This window comes from Bombina bombina, chromosome 5, assembly GCF_027579735.1.
Source record: "Bombina bombina isolate aBomBom1 chromosome 5, aBomBom1.pri, whole genome shotgun sequence".
NCBI classification, from domain to species: Eukaryota; Metazoa; Chordata; class Amphibia; order Anura; family Bombinatoridae; genus Bombina; species Bombina bombina.
The window spans coordinates 617,781,692-617,800,640 of record NC_069503.1 but is presented as its reverse complement, the minus strand read 5'-3'; the positions used below and the strand labels follow the sequence as shown (position 1 = coordinate 617,800,640).

The window sequence follows — 18,949 nt, the reverse complement described above, 5'->3', positions numbered from 1 at the left end:
ATACGTTATTTTAGTGATGGCCAATCAGTCCCTCTGCTTGCTAAAATGTTGCACAGCACTTTCAATATTTATATTGGGCCCACAACAAAAGTAATAACAAAACTGTTTAGAAAAAGAGCTTGAAAGTGAGAGGAGAGGGAAAGCAGGGTTGGGAAGGGAATGTTCATATTCCATGGGATGCAGACATTTTTAAATTCTATTTAACAGTAATATGTACCAGATATGCAAATAAAATGTTTGTAAAGCCTTTATTTAAAAAAAAAAAAAAATTATCTGTGTTACATCTTTACTTTATGGAATTTTAGAAAATAAAAATGGTCATCAAGGTATTATTTTTAACAAATCATAAGGTTAAACATTAATTTGCTCTCCATAAAAATATACAGGACCATACATGAATATACTTAAACAGTCACAAATTCAATCATTCTTTTAGTATTTCATCTTTACTCTCAACAGCACCATTTGAGCAGTCCTTGGAAGAAACATCTTTATTTTTTTCTTGGTCCAAATCCGCAGGCCTCATATTACCTTCCGAGAGCCCTTCATTAGCATCTATATCCAGATTTCCCTGTTGAACATCACAGTCCTCTTTCACACTACTAATGTCCTCATCTTGACGGTCTGTGGAGACCTCACTTTCAGCAGACAAGTTTTCAGAGGTTTCCTTTTTATCTTTAAATACTTCTACCCCCATCATTCTCAGGTAATGGAGTCTCTCGTTCTTTGGAACAAAAGAACGAATAGAAGTTTTCCCACGCCAGCCACACAGAACAATGGAGCACTGAAGAGTGTCAGGTTTCCTAGGAAACACATTGTGATATTTACCTATCTAAGAAGGTAATGATATAAAATAGTTGTTTATGCATTTTTCATTACAGTGCAAATGAGTAGAATCTTTTGTGCATCCTAAGAAGGTCATAACGAGCGTATAATATGCACAATAAACACAGATGGTGTCATGCATTTTAGTACAATTATAATAAATTAAATTGGGTTTTGCACAGATAAATAAAAAAAACATGAAAAACTAAACTAAAAAAACTCTGTTGTACAGATACTGTGGATACTGAAAGCTTCAATGCTACTTACATTTTTCTTTAAAGTATACTTACTGTGGATCAGGCTCATATTTAAGCACAATACTTCCCATAACTGAAAATATAAAAGCAAAATAAATTTAATAAAAATGCATTGCAACTAATGTATTACTGTTAAGCTGTGATACTTTCTTTTTGTCATATCAACATGTACTAGATTAAAACATTCTAAATATACATACATTACTGTGCATATAAAAAAGTAAGTTCCAAAACGAAGCCTTAAAAAAAAATAAAAAAAAAAATGCTTTATTCCAGAGTTAAAAGTATACAGGAGACATGTGTGTTTTCTCCATGGTAGTACAAAAGTCTGACCGTAATCATAGACTGATTAGTCTCATGTGAAACACCAATTTAAACACAATGCATCACCCCCTGATAGGTTAAAAACAATTGGCCAAGATTTAACCCTATACGTTCAAGAAAAGGCTGCACACACTTAACCAAAGGTTGGTGCATATGCAAATACATTATATTATATATATTTGTATTAAAAAAAAGCAAAAAACTGATTATTGATAACATGTCAATTCTAGACATACAATGAAGATGCATAAACACAGGTAAGATTATACACACTCTTAATAATCAAGAGTTTTGTAAGCATCAAAATATCATATGCTTATTAACTCCTGCAATACTTAATGAAAGTACTTAATTAAACCATCAAGTGGAAAGTACTAGTGCCCTTATATATTGTGTGGGCAACTATGATAACGTTATTAAAATGCAGGAGTGCATAAGCACTGCTATGAAGAAAAGAGAAATAACATACATAAATACTGCCTACTTAATATCAACCACAAATAACATTGTGTTAGTAATCGTATATCTATTATATAGATATCTCAGACCAAATCATTATATGAATATAAATTTACATATCCAAGAAGAAAGACTAAACAGCATAGTGTGACTGAAGTGTTAGTATATATGTATTGTTAAGTTATTATATTATGAATAGGCATAAAGTAATTCCCCTTTATACGTTCTATTAATCGAAACATGGAACAAGAGACACTTGTAAACCTCCACCCTTTTTGTAACTAAATGTATTTATATCTATAGTTATGCATTACTGCAAACTATAGAGTACATATATTCATCTTGAAGCATACTCAAAACGTACATTAAAGGGACACTGAACCCAAATTTTTTCTTTTGTGATTCAGATAGAGCATGCAATTTTAAGCAACTTTCTAATTTACTCCTATTACCAATTTTTCTTTTTCAAATAAAGATAGCAAGAGAACGAAGGAATCTAAGCTTCTTTTTTGCTTCAGAACTCTGTATAGCACTTTTATTGGTGGATGAATTTATCCACCAATCAGCAAGAACAACCCAGGTTGTTCACCAAAAATGGGTCGGCATCTAAACTTACATTCTTGCATTTCAAATGAAGATACCAAGAGAATGAAGAAAATTTGATAATAGGAGTAAATTAGAAAAAAAAAAATTTTGGGTTTAGTGTCCCTTTAAGATGATATGCTAATGAATATTCTAATCTACTCAAAAATAGAAGAAGCATAGTGCATAAAACCAGATACATTAATATTGTTAAAGCTATACTGGATAAGGAAATCAACCCACATTTATCCAAAACACACAAAAGGAGGCAAGGGAGGGGGCAAGTGAACTTTGCATGTTGTTAAAGTATAAGAGTAAAATTATACTAAGTGGAGAAAAGCAACTATCTCTACCAAAAGTTGATTATGTTGAACTCAGAGTTAAAACCCTGTGGAAGCAAACTCTGTAGTTTAAAAATCCAGTAAATTTCTTGTCTACACAGAATTGGAAATGTATCGCCCCCCCCAGGGGGTCTCATGGTGTGCTCTATCGCTTGCCACCTAAATGTGTTAACATTTTTGTGGTGTCTATCAATGAAATGTTTCGAGAGAGCAGATTACTGTGCATATTCTACATGAATAAAGAAATATTGCAATAGATATTAGATATTATAAATTATAGATGAAATACAGGCTCCAAGACAAACTGAGCATCTGCATCACAACTTCCTACAATATAAAAAATGTTCTGTATTTCTGCTCAAATTAAATGCACCTTGCATTTATCTTTGCAATCTAACTAGCTACTGGAGTGTTTTTGTAAGTCATCCAGTTTAACATTTAAGGTATTAAAGTAAAAGCAGTAAATACAGAGAAAAAAAAAGACAAATGATCGCCAACATCTGAGATCATGATGTACTGGCTGTTTCTTACATGTAATTGGCAAGAGTCCATGAGCCAGTGACGTATGGGATATACAATCCTACCAGGAGGGGCAAAGTTTCCCAAACCTCAAAATGCTTATAAATACACCTACCACCACACCCACAACTCAGTTTTACAAATTTTGCCTCCTATGGAGGTGGTGAAGTAAGTTTGTGCTTGATTTTTATGATTTCTTCTATGATAAGCGCTTCTAAGCATTCTAAAGCCCAATTCCTCTCAGAGTACAGTGTTTGTCAGAGGGATGTGAAGAGAGTATCGCCTATTGATTTTTATGGTTTCTCTCACGGGAAATCTTTTCAAGGGTTCTCTGTTATCGGTCGTAGGGATTCATCTCCTACCTCCCTTTTCAGATCGACAATACACTCTTATATACCATTACCTCTGCTGATAGTTTTCAGTACTGGTTTGGCTATCTGCTATATGTGGATGGGTGTCTTTCGGTAAGTATGTATCATTATTTAAGACACTCAGCTATGGTTGGCGCTTTATGTATTTTTATAAAGTTCTAAATATATGTGTTTACTTATATTTGTCATGAGTCAGGTCTATGTATATTTCCCTTTGCAGTCTAGCAGTTTCAGTATGGGAATCGTGTTTTAGGAAATTATTTTTTTTAATATTTTCTTACCTGGGGTTTAGTCTTTTTTCCTATTTGACTTTTTTCCCCTTAAAAATTTGCGGGCAAATCTATGCTCGCGAGGACGCAAAATTCTGTTATTTATTGTGTCATTCTTGGCGCGAGAATTTTTTTTGGCACGAATAAAAACATAATTTATGCTTACCTGATAAATTTATTTCTCTTGTAGTGTATCCAGTCCACGGATCATCCATTACTTGTGGGATATTCTCCTTCCCAACAGGAAGTTGCAAGAGGATCACCCACAGCAGAGCTGCTATATAGCTCCTCCCCTCACTGCCATATCCAGTCATTCGACCGAAACAAGACGAGAAAGGAGAAACCATAGGGTGCAGTGGTGACTGTAGTTTAATTAAAATTTAGACCTGCCTTAAAAGGACAGGGCGGGCCGTGGACTGGATACACTACAAGAGAAATAAATTTATCAGGTAAGCAAAAATTATGTTTTCTCTTGTTAAGTGTATCCAGTCCACGGATCATCCATTACTTGTGGGATACCAATACCAAAGCTAAAGTACACGGATGATGGGAGGGACAAGGCAGGATTAAGCGGAAGGAACCACTGCCTGTAGAACCTTTCTCCCAAAAACAGCCTCCGAAGAAGCAAAAGTGTAAAATTTTGAAAAGGTGTGAAGCGAAGACCAAGTCGCAGCCTTGCAAATCTGTTCAACAGAGGCCTCATTTTTAAAGGCCCAGGTGGAAGCCACAGCTCTAGTAGAATGAGCTGTAATCCTTTCAGGGGGCTGCTGTCCAGCAGTCTCATAGGCTAAGCGTATTATGCTCCGAAGCCAAAAGGAGAGAGAGGTTGTCGAAGCTTTTTGACCTCTCCTCTGTCCAGAGTAAACGACAAACAGGGCAGATGTTTGACGAAAATCTTTAGTAGCCTGTAAGTAAAACTTCAAGGCACGGACTACGTCCAGATTATGCAAAAGACGTTCCTTCTTTGAAGAAGGATTAGGACACAATGATGGAACAACAATCTCTTGATTGATATTCCTGTTAGAAACCACCTTAGGTAAAAACCCAGGTTTGGTATGCAGAACTACCTTGTCTGAATGAAAAATCAGATAAGGAGAATGACAATGTAAGGCAGATAACTCAGAGACTCTTCGAGCCGAGGAAATAGCCATCAAAAACAGAACTTTCCAAGATAAAAGTTTAATATCAATGGAATGAAGGGGTTCAAACGGAACTCCCTGAAGAACTTTAAGAACCAAGTTTAAGCTCCACGGGGGAGCAACAGTTTTAAACACAGGCTTAATCCTAACCAAAGCCTGACAAAATGCCTGGACGTCTGGAACTTCTGCCAGACGCTTGTGCAAAAGAATAGACAGAGCAGAGATCTGTCCTTTTAAAGAACTAGCTGATAAGCCTTTGTCCAAACCCTCTTGGAGAAAGGACAATATCCTAGGAATCCTAACCTTAATCCATGAGTAACTCTTGGATTCACACCAATAAAGATATTTACGCCATATCTTATGGTAGATTTTCCTGGTGACAGGCTTCCGAGCCTGTATTAAGGTATCAATGACTGACTCGGAGAAGCCACGCCTTGATAGAATCAAGCGTTCAATCTCCATGCAGTCAGTCTCAGAGAAATTAGATTTGGATGATTGAAAGGACCTTGTATTAGAAGGTCCTGCCTCAGAGGCAGAGTCCATGGTGGAAGAGATGACATGTCCAGTAGGTCTGCATACCAGGTCCTGCGTGGCCACGCAGGCGCTATCAGAATCACAGATGCTCTCTCCTGTTTGATTTTGGCAATTAGTCGAGGGAGCAGAGGAAACGGTGGAAACACATAGGCCAGGTTGAAGAACCAAGGAGCTGCTAGAGCATCTATCAGCGTGGCTCCCGGGTCCCTGGACCTGGATCCGTAACAAGGAAGCTTGGCGTTCTGGCGAGACGCCATGAGATCCAGTTCTGGTTTGCCCCAACGATGGACCAGTTGAGCAAACACCTCCGGATGGAGTTCCCACTCCCCCGGATGAAAAGTCTGACGACTTAGAAAATCCGCCTCCCAGTTCTCTACGCCTGGGATGTGGATTGCTGACAGGTGGCAAGAGTGAGACTCTGCCCAGCGAATTATTTTGAGACTTCTAACATCGTTAGGGAACTCCTGGTTCCCCCTTGATGGTTGATGTAAGCCACAGTCGTGATGTTGTCCGACTGAAATCTGATGAACCTCAGTGTTGCTAACTGAGGCCAAGCTAGAAGAGCATTGAATATTGCTCTTAACTCCAGAATATTTATTGGGAGGAGTTTCTCCTCCTGAGTCCGCGATCCCTGAGCCTTCAGGGAGTTCCAGACTGCACCCCAACCTAGAAGGCTGGTATCTGTTGTTACAATCGTCCAATCTGGCCTGCGAAAGGTCATACCCTTGGACAGATGGACCCGAGAAAGCCACCAGAGAAGAGAATCTCTGGTCTCTTGATCCAGATTTAGTAGAGGGGACAAATCTGAGTAATCCCCATTCCACTGACTTAGCATGCATAATTGCAGCGGTCTGAGATGCAGGCGCGCAAATGGCACTATGTCCATTGCCGCTACCATTAAGCCGATTACTTCCATGCAGTGAGCCACTGACGGGCGTGGAATGGAATGAAGGACACGGCAAGCATTTAGAAGTTTTAATAACCTGGACTCCGTCAGGTAAATTTTCATCTCTACAGAATCTATAAGAGTCCCTAGGAAGGAGACTCTTGTGAGTGGTGATAGAGAACTCTTTTCCACGTTCACTTTCCACCCATGCGACCTCAGAAATGCCAGAACTATCTCTGTATGAGACTTGGCAATTTGAAAGCTTGACGCCTGTATCAGGATGTCGTCTAGATACGGAGCCACCGCTATGCCTCACGGTCTTAGAACCGCCTGAAGTGAGCCCAGAACCTTTGTAAAAATTCTCGGGGCAGTGGCCAACCCGAAGGGAAGAGCTACAAATTGGTAATGCCTGTCTAGAAAGGCAAACCTTAGGAACCGATGATGATCTTTGTGAATCGGTATGTGAAGGTAGGCATCCTTTAAGTCCACTGTGGTCATGTACTGACCCTCTTGGATCATGGGTAGGATGGTCCGAATAGTTTCCATTTTGAATGATGGAACTCTGAGGAATTTGTTTAAGATCTTTAGATCCAAGATTGGTCTGAAGGTTCCCTCTTTCTTGGGAACCACAAACAGATTTGAATAAAATCCCTGTCCTTGTTCCGTCCGCGGAACTGGATGGATCACTCCCATTACTAGGAGGTCTTGCACACAGCTTAGGAATGCCTCTTTCTTTATCTGGTTTGCTGATAACCTTGAAAGATGAAATCTCCCTTGTGGAGGAGAAGCTTTGAAGTCCAGAAGATATCCCTGAGATATGATCTCCAACGCCCAGGGATCCTGAACATCTCTTGCCCACGCCTGGGCGAAGAGAGAAAGTCTGCCCCCCAATAGATCCGTTTCCGGATAGGGGGCCGTTCCTTCATGCTGTCTTGGGGGCAGCAGCAGGCTTTCTGGCCTGCTTGCCCTTGTTCCAGGACTGGTTAGGTTTCCAGGCCTGTCTGGAATGAGCAACAGTTCCCTCTTGTTTTGAAGCGGAGGAAGTTGATGCTGCTCCTGCATTGAAATTTCGAAAGGCACGAAAATTAGACTGTTTGGCCTTTGATTTGGCCCTGTACTGAGGAAGGGTATGACCCTTGCCTCCAGTAACGTCAGCAATAATTTCCTTCAAGCCAGGCCCGAAAAAGGTCTGCCCCTTGAAAGGAATGTTGAGTAATTTAGACTTTGAAGTCACGTCAGCTGACCAGGATTTAAGCCATAGTGCCCTACGCGCCTGGATGGCGAATCCGGAATTCTTAGCCGTTAGTTTAGTCAAATGAACAATGGCATCAGAAACAAATGAGTTAGCTAGCTTAAGCGTTCTAAGCTTGTCAATAATTTCATTCAATGGAGCTGTCTGGATGGCCTCTTCCAGGGCCTCAAACCAGAATGCCGCCGCAGCAGTGACAGGCGCAATGCATGCAAGGGGCTGTAAAATAAAACCTTGTTGAATAAACATTTTCTTAAGGTAACCCTCCAATTTTTTATCCATTGGATCTGAAAAAGCACAACTGTCCTCAACCGGGATAGTGGTACGTTTTGCTAAAGTAGAAACTGCTCCCTCCACCTTAGGGACCGTCTGCCATAAGTCCCGTGTAGTGGCGTTTATTGGAAACATTTTTCTAAATATAGGAGGTGGGGAAAAGGGCACACCGGGTCTATCCCACTCCTTGCTAATAATTTCTGTAAGCCTTTTAGGTATAGGAAAAACGTCAGTACACACCGGCACCGCATAGTATCTATCCAGCCTACACAATTTCTCTGGAATTGCAACTGTGTTACAGTCATTCAGAGCAGCTAATACCTCCCCAAGCAATACACGGAGGTTCTCAAGCTTAAATTTAAAATTAGAAATCTCTGATTCAGGTTTCCCCGAGTCAGATGTCACCCACAGACTGAAGCTCTCCGTCCTCATGTTCTGCATACTGTGACGCAGTATCAGACATGGCTCTAACAGCATTTGCGCGCTCTGTATCTCTCCTAACCCCAGAGCTATCGCGCTTGCCTCTTAATTCAGGCAATCTAGATAATACCTCTGACAGGGTATTATTCATGATTGCAGCCATGTCCTGCAAGGTAATCGCTATGGGCGTCCCTGATGTAATTGGCGCCATATTAGCGTGCGTCCCCTGAAGGGGAGGTGAAGGGTCTGACACGTGGGGAGAGTTAGTCGGCATAACTTCCCCCTCGACAGAACCCTCTGGTGATAATTCTTTTATAGATAAAGACTGATCTTTACTGTTTACGGTGAAATCAATACATTTAGTACACATTCTCCTATGGGGCTCCACCATGGCTTTCAAACATAATGAACAAGTAGGTTCCTCTGTGTCAGACATGTTTAAACAGACTAGCAATGAGACTAGCAAGCTTGGAAAACACTTTAAAACAAGTTTACAAGCAATATAAAAAACGTTACTGCGCCTTTAAGAAACACAAATTTTCCCAAATTTTGAAATAACAGTGAAAAAATGCAGTTACACTAACGAAATTTTTACAGTGTATGTAATAAGTTAGCAGAGCATTGCACCCACTTGAAAATGGATGATTAACCCCTTAATACCAAAAACGGAATAACATGACAAAAAACGTTTTTTAAACAGTCACAACAACTGCCACAGCTCTACTGTGGCTTTTTACCTCCCTCAATACGACTTTTGAAGCCTTTTGAGCCCTTCAGAGAAGTCCTGGATCATGCAGGAAGAAGCTGGATGTCTGTGTCTGTAATTTTTGCTGTGCAAAAAAAACGCCAAAATAGGCCCCTCCCACTCATATTACAACAGTGGGAAGCCTCAGGGAACTGTTTCAAGGCAAAATTCAAGCCAGCCATGTGGAAAAAACTAGGCCCCAATAAGTTTTATCACCAAACATATGTAAAAAACGATTAAACATGCCAGCAAACGTTTTAAAATACACTTTTATAAGAGTATGTATCTCTATTAATAAGCCTGATACCAGTCGCTATCACTGCATTTAAGGCTTTACTTACATTACTTCGGTATCAGCAGCATTTTCTAGCAAATTCCATCCCTAGAAAAATATTTTAACTGCACATACCTTATTACAGGAAAACCTGCACGCTATTCCCCCTCTGAAGTTACCTCACTCCTCAGAATATGTCAGAACAGCAAAGGATCTTAGTTACTTCTGCTAAGATCATAGAAAACGCAGGCAGATTCTTCTTCTAAATACTGCCTGAGATAAACAGTACACTCCGGTACCATTTAAAAATAACAAACTTTTGATTGAAGAAATAAACTAAGTATAAAACACCACAGTCCTCTTACGACCTCCATCTTAGTTGAGAGTTGCAAGAGAATGACTGGGTATGGCAGTGAGGGGAGGAGCTATATAGCAGCTCTGCTGTGGGTGATCCTCTTGCAACTTCCTGTTGGGAAGGAGAATATCCCACAAGTAATGGATGATCAGTGGACTGGATACACTTAACAAGAGAAATGAAGTTTGTCATTCCATGCGTCTTAGTTGACGCAAGGTTGTTCGGCACAAAGAAAATTTTTGGTTTTATTTTACCCCATGTCCTATATGCTCCTTGCCTTCTTTATGTTCAGAGGGCTATGCTATTTGTTTTTTTTTGCCTATTTTAGCATTTGCATTTTTTCCCATTCCTGAAACTGCTATATTAGGAAATCAGATATTTTTGTTTAAATGTTATTTTTTTTTTTTTACATATAACAAGATGTCTCAATCTGATCCTGTCTCAGAAGCTGCTGTAGGAACCATGCTGCCTGAACACAGTTCTACCAAAGCTAAGTGTATCTGTTGTAAGCTAGCAGAGATTATATCTCCGGCTGTAGTATGTAACAGCTGTCATGATAAGCTTTTGCATGCCGAAAATATTTCTACTAGTACAGTATCTGTTGTTCCTTTAACATCTAATGTACATGATATCCCTGTTGATATGAAAAATTTTATTGCTGATGCGATACAGAAGGCTATGTCTGCTATTCCGCCTTCTAATAAACGTAAAAGGTCTTTTAAAACTTCTCATGATACTGATGAATTTTGTAATGACCGACAACATACTGATATATCCACTTCTGATAAAGGTTCTCTCTGACTCGGTAAACGTTTAAATTCGGTTTATAAACCTCCTGTTATTACTCCTGAGGTTTAACCTGTTCCTGATGCTATTTCTGATGTGATTGCTAAGGGAAGTTCTAAGCCTGGTACTACTTTTGTTACTTTTTCTAGGTTTAAAAGGTTGAACACTTTGCCAGTGGCTAATTCAGAGTTTTGGGAAAAAGTCTGTAAGGTTGATGGGGCTATTTCTACTCTTGCCAAGCGTACTACTATTCCTATGGAAGATAGTACTTCTTTTAAGGATCCTTTAGATAGGAAAATTGAATCTTATCTAAGAAAAACATAATTTATGCTTACCTGATAAATTTATTTATCTTGTGATGTATCAAGTCCACGGATTCATCCTTACTTGTGGGATATTCTCCTCCCCTACAGGAAGTGGCAAAGAGAGCACCCACAGCAGAGCTGCCTATATAGCTCCCCCCTTAGCTCCACCCCCCAGTCATTCGACCGAAGGCTAGGAAGAAAAAGGAGAAACCATAGGGTGCAGTGGTGACTGAAAGTTTAAAAATAAAAATATATATGCCTGTCTTAAAAAACAGGGCGGGCTGTGGACTCGATACATCACAAGAGAAATAAATTTATCAGGTAAGCATAAATTATGTTTTCTCTTGTAAGATGTATCGAGTCCACGGATTCATCCTTACTTGTGGGATACCAATACCAAAGCTTTAGGAAACGGATGAAGGGAGGGACAAGACAGGGACCTTAAACGGAAGGCACCACTGCTTGTAGAACCTGTCTCCCAAAAAATAGCATCCGAAGAAGCAAAAGTATCGAATTTGTAAAATTTGGAAAAAGTATGAAGCGAAGACCAAGTCGCCGCCTTACAAATCTGTTCAACAGAAGCCTAATTTTTAAAAGCCCATGTGGAAGCCACAGCTCTAGTAGAATCAGCAGTAATCCTTTCAGGAGGCTGCCGTCCAGCAGTCTCATAGGCCAAACGGATGATGCTTTTCAGCCAAAAGGAAAGAGAGATAGCCGTAGCCCTTTGACCTCTCCATTTACCAGAATAAAAAACAAAGAAGATGTTTGACGGAAATCTTTAGTTGCTTGTAAGTAGAATTTTAAAGCACGAACCACATCAAGATTGTGTAACAGACATTCCTTCTTTGATGAAGGATTAGGACACAAAGAAGGAACCACAATCTCTTGATTGATATTCTTATTAGAAACAACCTTAGGAAGAAACCCTGGTTTGGTACGTTAAACCACCTTATCTGCATGGAAAACAAGGTAAGGGGAATCACATTGTAAAGCAGATAGCTCAGAAACTCTTCGAGCCGAAGAGATAGCTACTAAAAACAAAACTTTCCAAGATAGAAGCTTAATATCTATGGAATGCATAGGTTCAAAAGGAACCCCTTGAAGAACTTTAAGAACTAAGTTTAGGCTCCATGGCGGAGAAACAGGTTTAAATACAGGCTTGATTCTGACCAAAGCCTGACTAAATGCTTTAACGTCTGGGACATCTGCCAGACATTTGTGAAGTAGAATAGACAAAGCAGATATTTGACCTTTAAGAGAACTAGCAGATAATCCCTTCTCCAAACCATCTTGGAGAAAAGACAATATTCTAGGAATCCTAATCTTACTCCATGAATAACCTTTGGATTCACACCAATAAAGATATTTGCACCAAATCTTATGATAAATCTTCCTGGTGACAGGCTTTCTAGCCTGAATCAGGGTATCAATGACCGATTCAGAGAAACCACGCTTTGATAAAATCATGCGTTCAATCTCCAAGCAGTCAGACGCAGAGAAATTAGATTTGGATGCGTGAACGGCCCTTGAATTAGAAGGTCCCGCCTCATTGGCAGAGTCCACAGTGGAACCGAGGACATGTCCACTAGGTCTGCTTACTAAGTCTTGCGTGGCCACGCAGGAGCCATCAGAATTATTGAAGCTCTCTCCTGCTTGATTCTGGCAACCAGACGTGGGAGGAAACGGTGGAAATACATAAGCCAGATTGAAGGAGCAAGGCACTGCTAGAGCATCTATCAGTACCGCCTTGGGATCCCAGGACCTGGACCCGTAACGAGGAAGTTTGGCATTCTGACGAGACGCCATCAGATCCAATTCTGGTGTGCCCCATAGCTGAATCAGCTGGGTCGAATACCTCCGGATGGAGTTCCCACTCCCCCGGATGAAGAGTCTGACGACTTAGAAAATCCGCCTCCCAGTTCTCTACTCCTGGGATGTGGATTGCTGAGAGATGGCAAGAGTGATCCTCTGCCCACCGAATTATTTTGGTTACCTCCATCATCGCTAGAGAACTCCTTGTTCCTCCCTGATGATTGATATAAGCTACAGTCGTGATGTTGTCCGACTGAAACCTGATGAATTTGGCCGCAGCAAGCTGAGGCCATGCCTGAAGCGCATTGAAAATCGTTCTTAGTTCTAAAATGTTTATCGGGAGTAGAGCTTCCTCCCGAGACCATAAGCCCTGTGCTTTCAGGGAGTTCCAGACTGCACCCCAGCCTAGCAGGCTGGCATCTGTTGTTACAATGAAGTACTCTGGCCAGCGGAAGCACATTCCCTGAGACAGGTGGTCCTGAGACAACCACCAGAGAAGAGAATCTCTGGTCTCCTGGTCCAGATGCAGTTGAGGAGATAAGTCTGCATAATCCCCATTCCACTGTTTGAGCATGCATAGTTGCAGTGGTCTGAGGTGTAGACGGGCAAAAGGAACTATGTCCATTGCCGCTACCATGAGTCCGATTACCTCCATACACTGAGTCACTGATGGCCGAGGAATGGAATGAAGAGCTCGGCAAGTGGATAAGAGTTTTAACTTTCTGACCTCCGTCAGAAATATTTTCATTTCTACCGAGTCTATCAGAGTCCCTAGGAAGGAAACTCTTGTAAGAGGAAAGAGAGAACTCTTTTTTATGTTCACCTTCCACCCGTGAGATGTCAGAAAAGCCAACACGATGTCTGTGTGAGACTTGGCTAGCTGGAAAGTCGACGCCTGAATTAAGATGTCGTCTAGATAAGGCGCCACTGCTATGCCCCGTGGTCGTAGAACCGCCAGAAGGGACCCTAGCACTTTTGTGAAAATTCTGGGAGCCGTGGCCAACCCGAAAGGAAGGGCCACAAACTGGTAATGCCTGTTTAGAAAGGCGAATCTGAGGAATTGATGATGATCTCTGTGAATAGGGATGTGTAGATACGCATCCTTTAAGTCCACGGTAGTCATATATTGACCCTCCTGGATCAGAGGTAGAATAGTCCGAATAGTCTCCATCTTGAATGATGGAACCTTGAGGAACTTGTTTAGAATTTTGAGATCCAAGATTGGTCTGAAAGTTCCCTCTTTCTTGGGAACCACAAACAGGTTTGAATAAAACCCTAGCCCCTGTTCCTCCTTTGGGACTGGGCGAATCACCCCCATGGTATGTAGGTCTTCTACACAGCGTAAGAACGCCTCTCTCTTTGTCTGGTTTACAGACAATCGAGAAATGTGAAATCTCCCCCTTGGAAGGGAACCCTTGAATTCCAGAAGATATCCCTGGGACACAATTTCTAAAGCCCAAGGATCCTGAACATCTCTCGCCCAAGCCTGAGCGAAGAGAGAGAGTCTGCCCCCTACTAGATCCGGTCCCAGATCGGGGGCTACCACTTCATGCTGTCTTAGAGGCAGCTGCAGGCTTCTTGGCCTGTTTACCCTTGTTCCAAGCCTGGTTAGGTCTCCAGACTGACTTGGATTGGGCAAAATTCCCCTCTTGCTTTGTAGCAGAGGAAGCTGAAGCGGGACCACTCTTAAAGTTCCGAAAGGAACGAAAATTATTTTGTTTAGCCCTCATCTTATTTGATCTATCCTGAGGGAGGGCATGACCTTTCCCTCCAGTAATGTCTGAAATAATCTCCTTCAGTTCAGGCCCGAATAGGGTCTTACCTTTAAAAGGAATGTTCAAAAGTTTAGATTTAGATGACACATCAGCAGACCAGGACTTAAGCCATAATGCCCTGCGTGCTAAAATGGCAAAACCTGAATTCTTTGCCGCTAATTTAGCCAGTTGAAATGCAGCATCTGTAATAAAAGAATTAGCCAACTTAAGTGCCTTAATTCTGTCCATAATTTCCTAATGGAGTCTCCATTTGAAGAGCCTCTTCTAGAGCCTCAAACCAGAAAGCAGCTGCAGTCGTTACAGGAACAATGCACGCAATAGGTTGGAGAGAAAAACCTTGATGAACAAAAATTTTCTTCAGGAGACCCTCTAATTTTTTATCCATAAGATCTTTGAAAGCACAACTGTCCTTGATAGGTATAGTTGTACGTTTAGACAGAGTAGAAATAGCTCCCTCCACCTTAGGAACTGTCTGCCATGAGTTCCTTATGGTATCAGATATGGGAAACATTTTCTTAAAAACAGGAGGGGGAGTAAACGGAATACCTGGTCTATCCCACTCCTTAGCAATAATATTGACAATCCTCTTAGGGACTGGAAAAACATCAGTGTAAACAGGAACCTCTAAGTATCTATCCATTTTACACAATTTCTCTGGGACCACTATAGGGTCACAATCATCTAGAGTTGCTAATACCTCCCTAAGCAATAAGCAGAGGTGTTCAAGCTTAAATTTAAAGGCCGTCATATCAGAATCTGTCTGTGAAATCGTCTTTCCTGAATCAGAAATTTCTCCCTCAGATAACAAATCCCTCGCCCCTTCAGAGCATTGTGAGGGCATATCAGAAACGGCTACTAAAGCGTGAGACGGCTCAGCATTTTTCCTTAACCCAGAGCTGTCCCGCTTTCCTTGTAAACCAGGCAGTTTTTGTAAAGTAAATGAAGGCAGTTCTTGTAAAGTAAATGAATGTGACGCACTAGAGGTACTTGGCGTCACTTGTGTGGGCGTTACTGGTTGTGACACTTGGGGAGAGCTAGATGGCGAACCCTCATTTACTTCTGACCGAGAATCTTCTATTGCTCTATTTTTAAGTGCTAATATATGTTCTTTATAATTTATAGACATATCAGTACATTTGGGACACATTCTAAGAGGGGGTTCCACAATGGCTTCCAAACATATTGAACAAGGATTTTCCTTGGTATCAGACATGTTAAACAGGCTAGTAATGTAACAAGCAAGCTTGGAAAACACTGTAATCAAAGTAAATAACACTTAGAAATAAAACGGTACTGTGCCTTTAAGAGAAAAAAAGATGCACAAGTTCTGCAAAACAGTGTAAAAAAGCAGTAAACTTAACAAAATTTTTACAGTAGTATCTTACAGCCTTAGTAACTTTGCACAACTATGCAAATAAACAATTAACCCCTTAATGGCAAAACCGGATTGAAAAAACATCAAAACCGGTAAAAAAGACTTTCAGCACCTTGCCACAGCTCTGCTGTGGCGCCTACCTGCCCTTCAGAACGATTTGTGGGGGAAAAACCTCCTTTACAGCCCTCAAACACAGCAGGAACCTCTAGAAAAGCAGTTGGATGACTTGTAAGGAAAAGAAACTGCGCAACTGAGGCGCGAAAATAGGCTCCTCCCACCTCACTCGATGTTTTGAGGCCTGTTAGAAAAACACCTGAGTGTCTCTTAATTAACCATGTGGGTTAAAAACCCCTAACACAAGCCACAATGACCACTTCAGTCCCTTCAAAAAACGTTATAATTGCATCATTTACTGAACAAACAAAAAACGTTTTTCCTAACAGTGTCACCAGTAACAAATGAGCCCTTCAAGCAAGCTGAAATTCCTATCCAAGTGTCTGAATACAGCTTACTCTTTCCCCATGGGGATATTGCCAGCCTTTTCTAGAATAAACACAGTCTGTCTAGAAAAACAGACTGAACATACCTTAATGCAGTGTAGCCTGCAAACCGTTTTCCTGTACTCTTCAGCCCTTGTGAGAACAGCAGTGGATCTTAGTTACAAAGTGCTAAGATCATAATCCTCCTTGCAGAAATCTTCATCTCTTTTTCTGCCAAAGTGTAAATAGTACACACCGGCACCATTTAAAATAACAAACTTTTGCTTGAGAAATAAAAAACTAACATTTTTGTGACCACACTCGCTCTGCACTTCCTAGTTACTTAGAGTAGGCAAAGAGAATGACTGGGGGGTGCAGCTAAGGGGGGAGCTATATAGGCAGCCCTGCTGTGGGTGCTCTCTTTGCCACTTCCTGTAGGGGAGGAGAATATCTCACAAGTAAGGATGAATCCGTGGAATCTATACATCTTACAAGAGAAAGCTTATTTACATTTAGGCTATATTCTCAGGCCTGCCATTTCTATGGCTGATGCTGCGACTACATCAAATTTTTTATTGGATAGCTTAGCACAACGGGAAAAAGATTCTGATTTGTCTAGCATTGTTCGTTTGCTTCAATATTCTAATCATTTTCTCTGTGATGCTATTTTTGATATCATCAAGATTGATGTTAAAAATATGTCTGGCTATTTTAGCTAGAAAAGCTTTATGGCTGAAATAATGGAATGCTGACATGGTATCTAAATCAAGGTTACTAACTATCATTCCAGGGTAATAATTTGTTTGGTTCTCAGTTGGATTCTATAATTTCCACTATTACTGAGGGGGGGGGGGGGGTAAAGCTAGAGCTTCTAATCGGTTTTGTTCCTTTTGTTAGAATAGAGAACAGAAAACCACTCCTTCCCCTAAGGACTCTGGCAATAATTGGAAGTCATCTTCAAGTTGGAATAAATCCAAGCCTTTTAAGAAACCAAAGCCAGCCCCCAGAACTGCATGAAGGTGCGGCCCTCAATCCAGTTCTACTGGTGGGGGGCAGATTGAAATAATTTCAAGACGTTTGGACAGGTTGCTTTCAGAATCATTGGATTCAGAATATTGTCTCAAGGGTATCGAATAGGTTTCAGAATAAGACCTCTTGTGAGAAGGTTTTTTCTCTCTCACGTTCCAAAAAATCCTGTGAAAGCTCAGGCCTTTCTGAAATGTGTTTCAGATCTGGAGCTTTCAGGGGTAATTGTACCAGTTCCACTTCTGGAACACTGTCTGGGTTTTTATTAAAATCTATTCATTGTCTGGAAGAAGGAAAATTATTTCAGACCAGTTCTGGATCTGAAGTTTTTTAATTACTTTGTAAGGGTCCCAACTTTCAAGATGGTGACTATAAGGACTATTCTGCCTTTTGTTTAGCAAGGTCATTACATGTCCACAATAGACTTAAAGGATGCATATCTTCAAATTCCGACTCATCCAGACCACTATCGGTTTCTGAGATTCTCTTTTCTAGACAAGCATTACTAATTTGTCGCTCTAACATTTGGCCTAGCGACAGCTCCAAGAATCTTTTCGAAGGTTCTCAGTGCCCTTCTATCTGTAATCAGAGATTAGGGTATTGCAGTGTTTCCTTATTTGGACGATATCGTGGTACTGGGCTCAATCTTTTCATTTAGCAGAATCTCACACAAATCAACTTGTGTTGTTTCTTCAAAGACACGGTTGGAGGATCAATTTACCAAAGAGTTTCTTGATTCCTCAGACAAGGGTCAACTTTTTAGGTTTCCAGATAGATTCAGTGTCCATGACTCTGTCCTTAACAGACAAGAAACAAATGAAATTGGTTTCTGCCAGTCGAAACCTTCAGTCTTGATCATTCCCTTCAGTGGCTATGTGCATGGAAGTTTTAGGTCTCATGACTGCAGCATCGGACGCGATCCCCTTTGCATGTTTTCATATGAGACCTCTGCAGCTTTGCATGCTGAATCAATGGTGCAGGGATTATACTCGGATATCACAATTGATATTCTTAAATCCCAACACTCAACTCTCTCTGACTTAGTGGTTAAACCATCACCTTATTGTTCAAGGGCCTCCTTTGTTCGTCCTTCCTGGACTGTGATTTCAACAGATGCAAGTCTCACAGGGGAGCTGTCTGGGGGTCTCTGACAGCACAAAGGGTTTGGAATCCTCAAGAGGCGAGGTTACCAATCAATATTTTAAAAACGTGCTATTTTCAGGGCTCTTCAGGTTTGGCCTCTATTAAAGAGTCATTCATTCATTTTCACACAGACAATATCACAACTGTGGCATATGTCAATCATCAGGGTGGGACTCAACAGTCCTTTAGCAATGAAAGAAGTATCTTGAATACTTTCTTGGGCAGAATTCAACTCCTGTCTAATTTCTGCGATACGTATCCCAGGTGTAGACAATTGGGAAGCAGATTATCTCAGCCGTCAGACTTTACATCCAGGGGAGTGGTCTCTCCATCCAGATGTATTTTGTCAGATTAAACAGATGTGGGGTCTTCCCATCTAAACAAGAAACTTTCCAGGGATCCTCAGGCGAAGATGGTGGATGCGTT

The 18,949-nt window shown here is 40.9% G+C and overlaps 1 protein-coding gene across 1 annotated transcript in view; it reads right to left on the bottom strand.

Moving 5' to 3' along the window:
- Positions 1 to 229: 229 nt before the first annotated feature.
- NSUN2 (NOP2/Sun RNA methyltransferase 2) overlaps positions 230 to 18,949 on the bottom strand; it is a 232,377-nt gene continuing 213,657 nt past the window's right edge. The window contains exons 18-19 of the mRNA XM_053714578.1: positions 1,116 to 1,155; positions 230 to 803 (exon numbers count right to left, since the gene is read on the bottom strand). Of these exons, the coding sequence (XP_053570553.1) occupies positions 425 to 803; positions 1,116 to 1,155 (419 nt within the window). The 3' untranslated portion in view covers positions 230 to 424. The remainder of the gene's footprint in view (positions 804 to 1,115; positions 1,156 to 18,949) is intronic.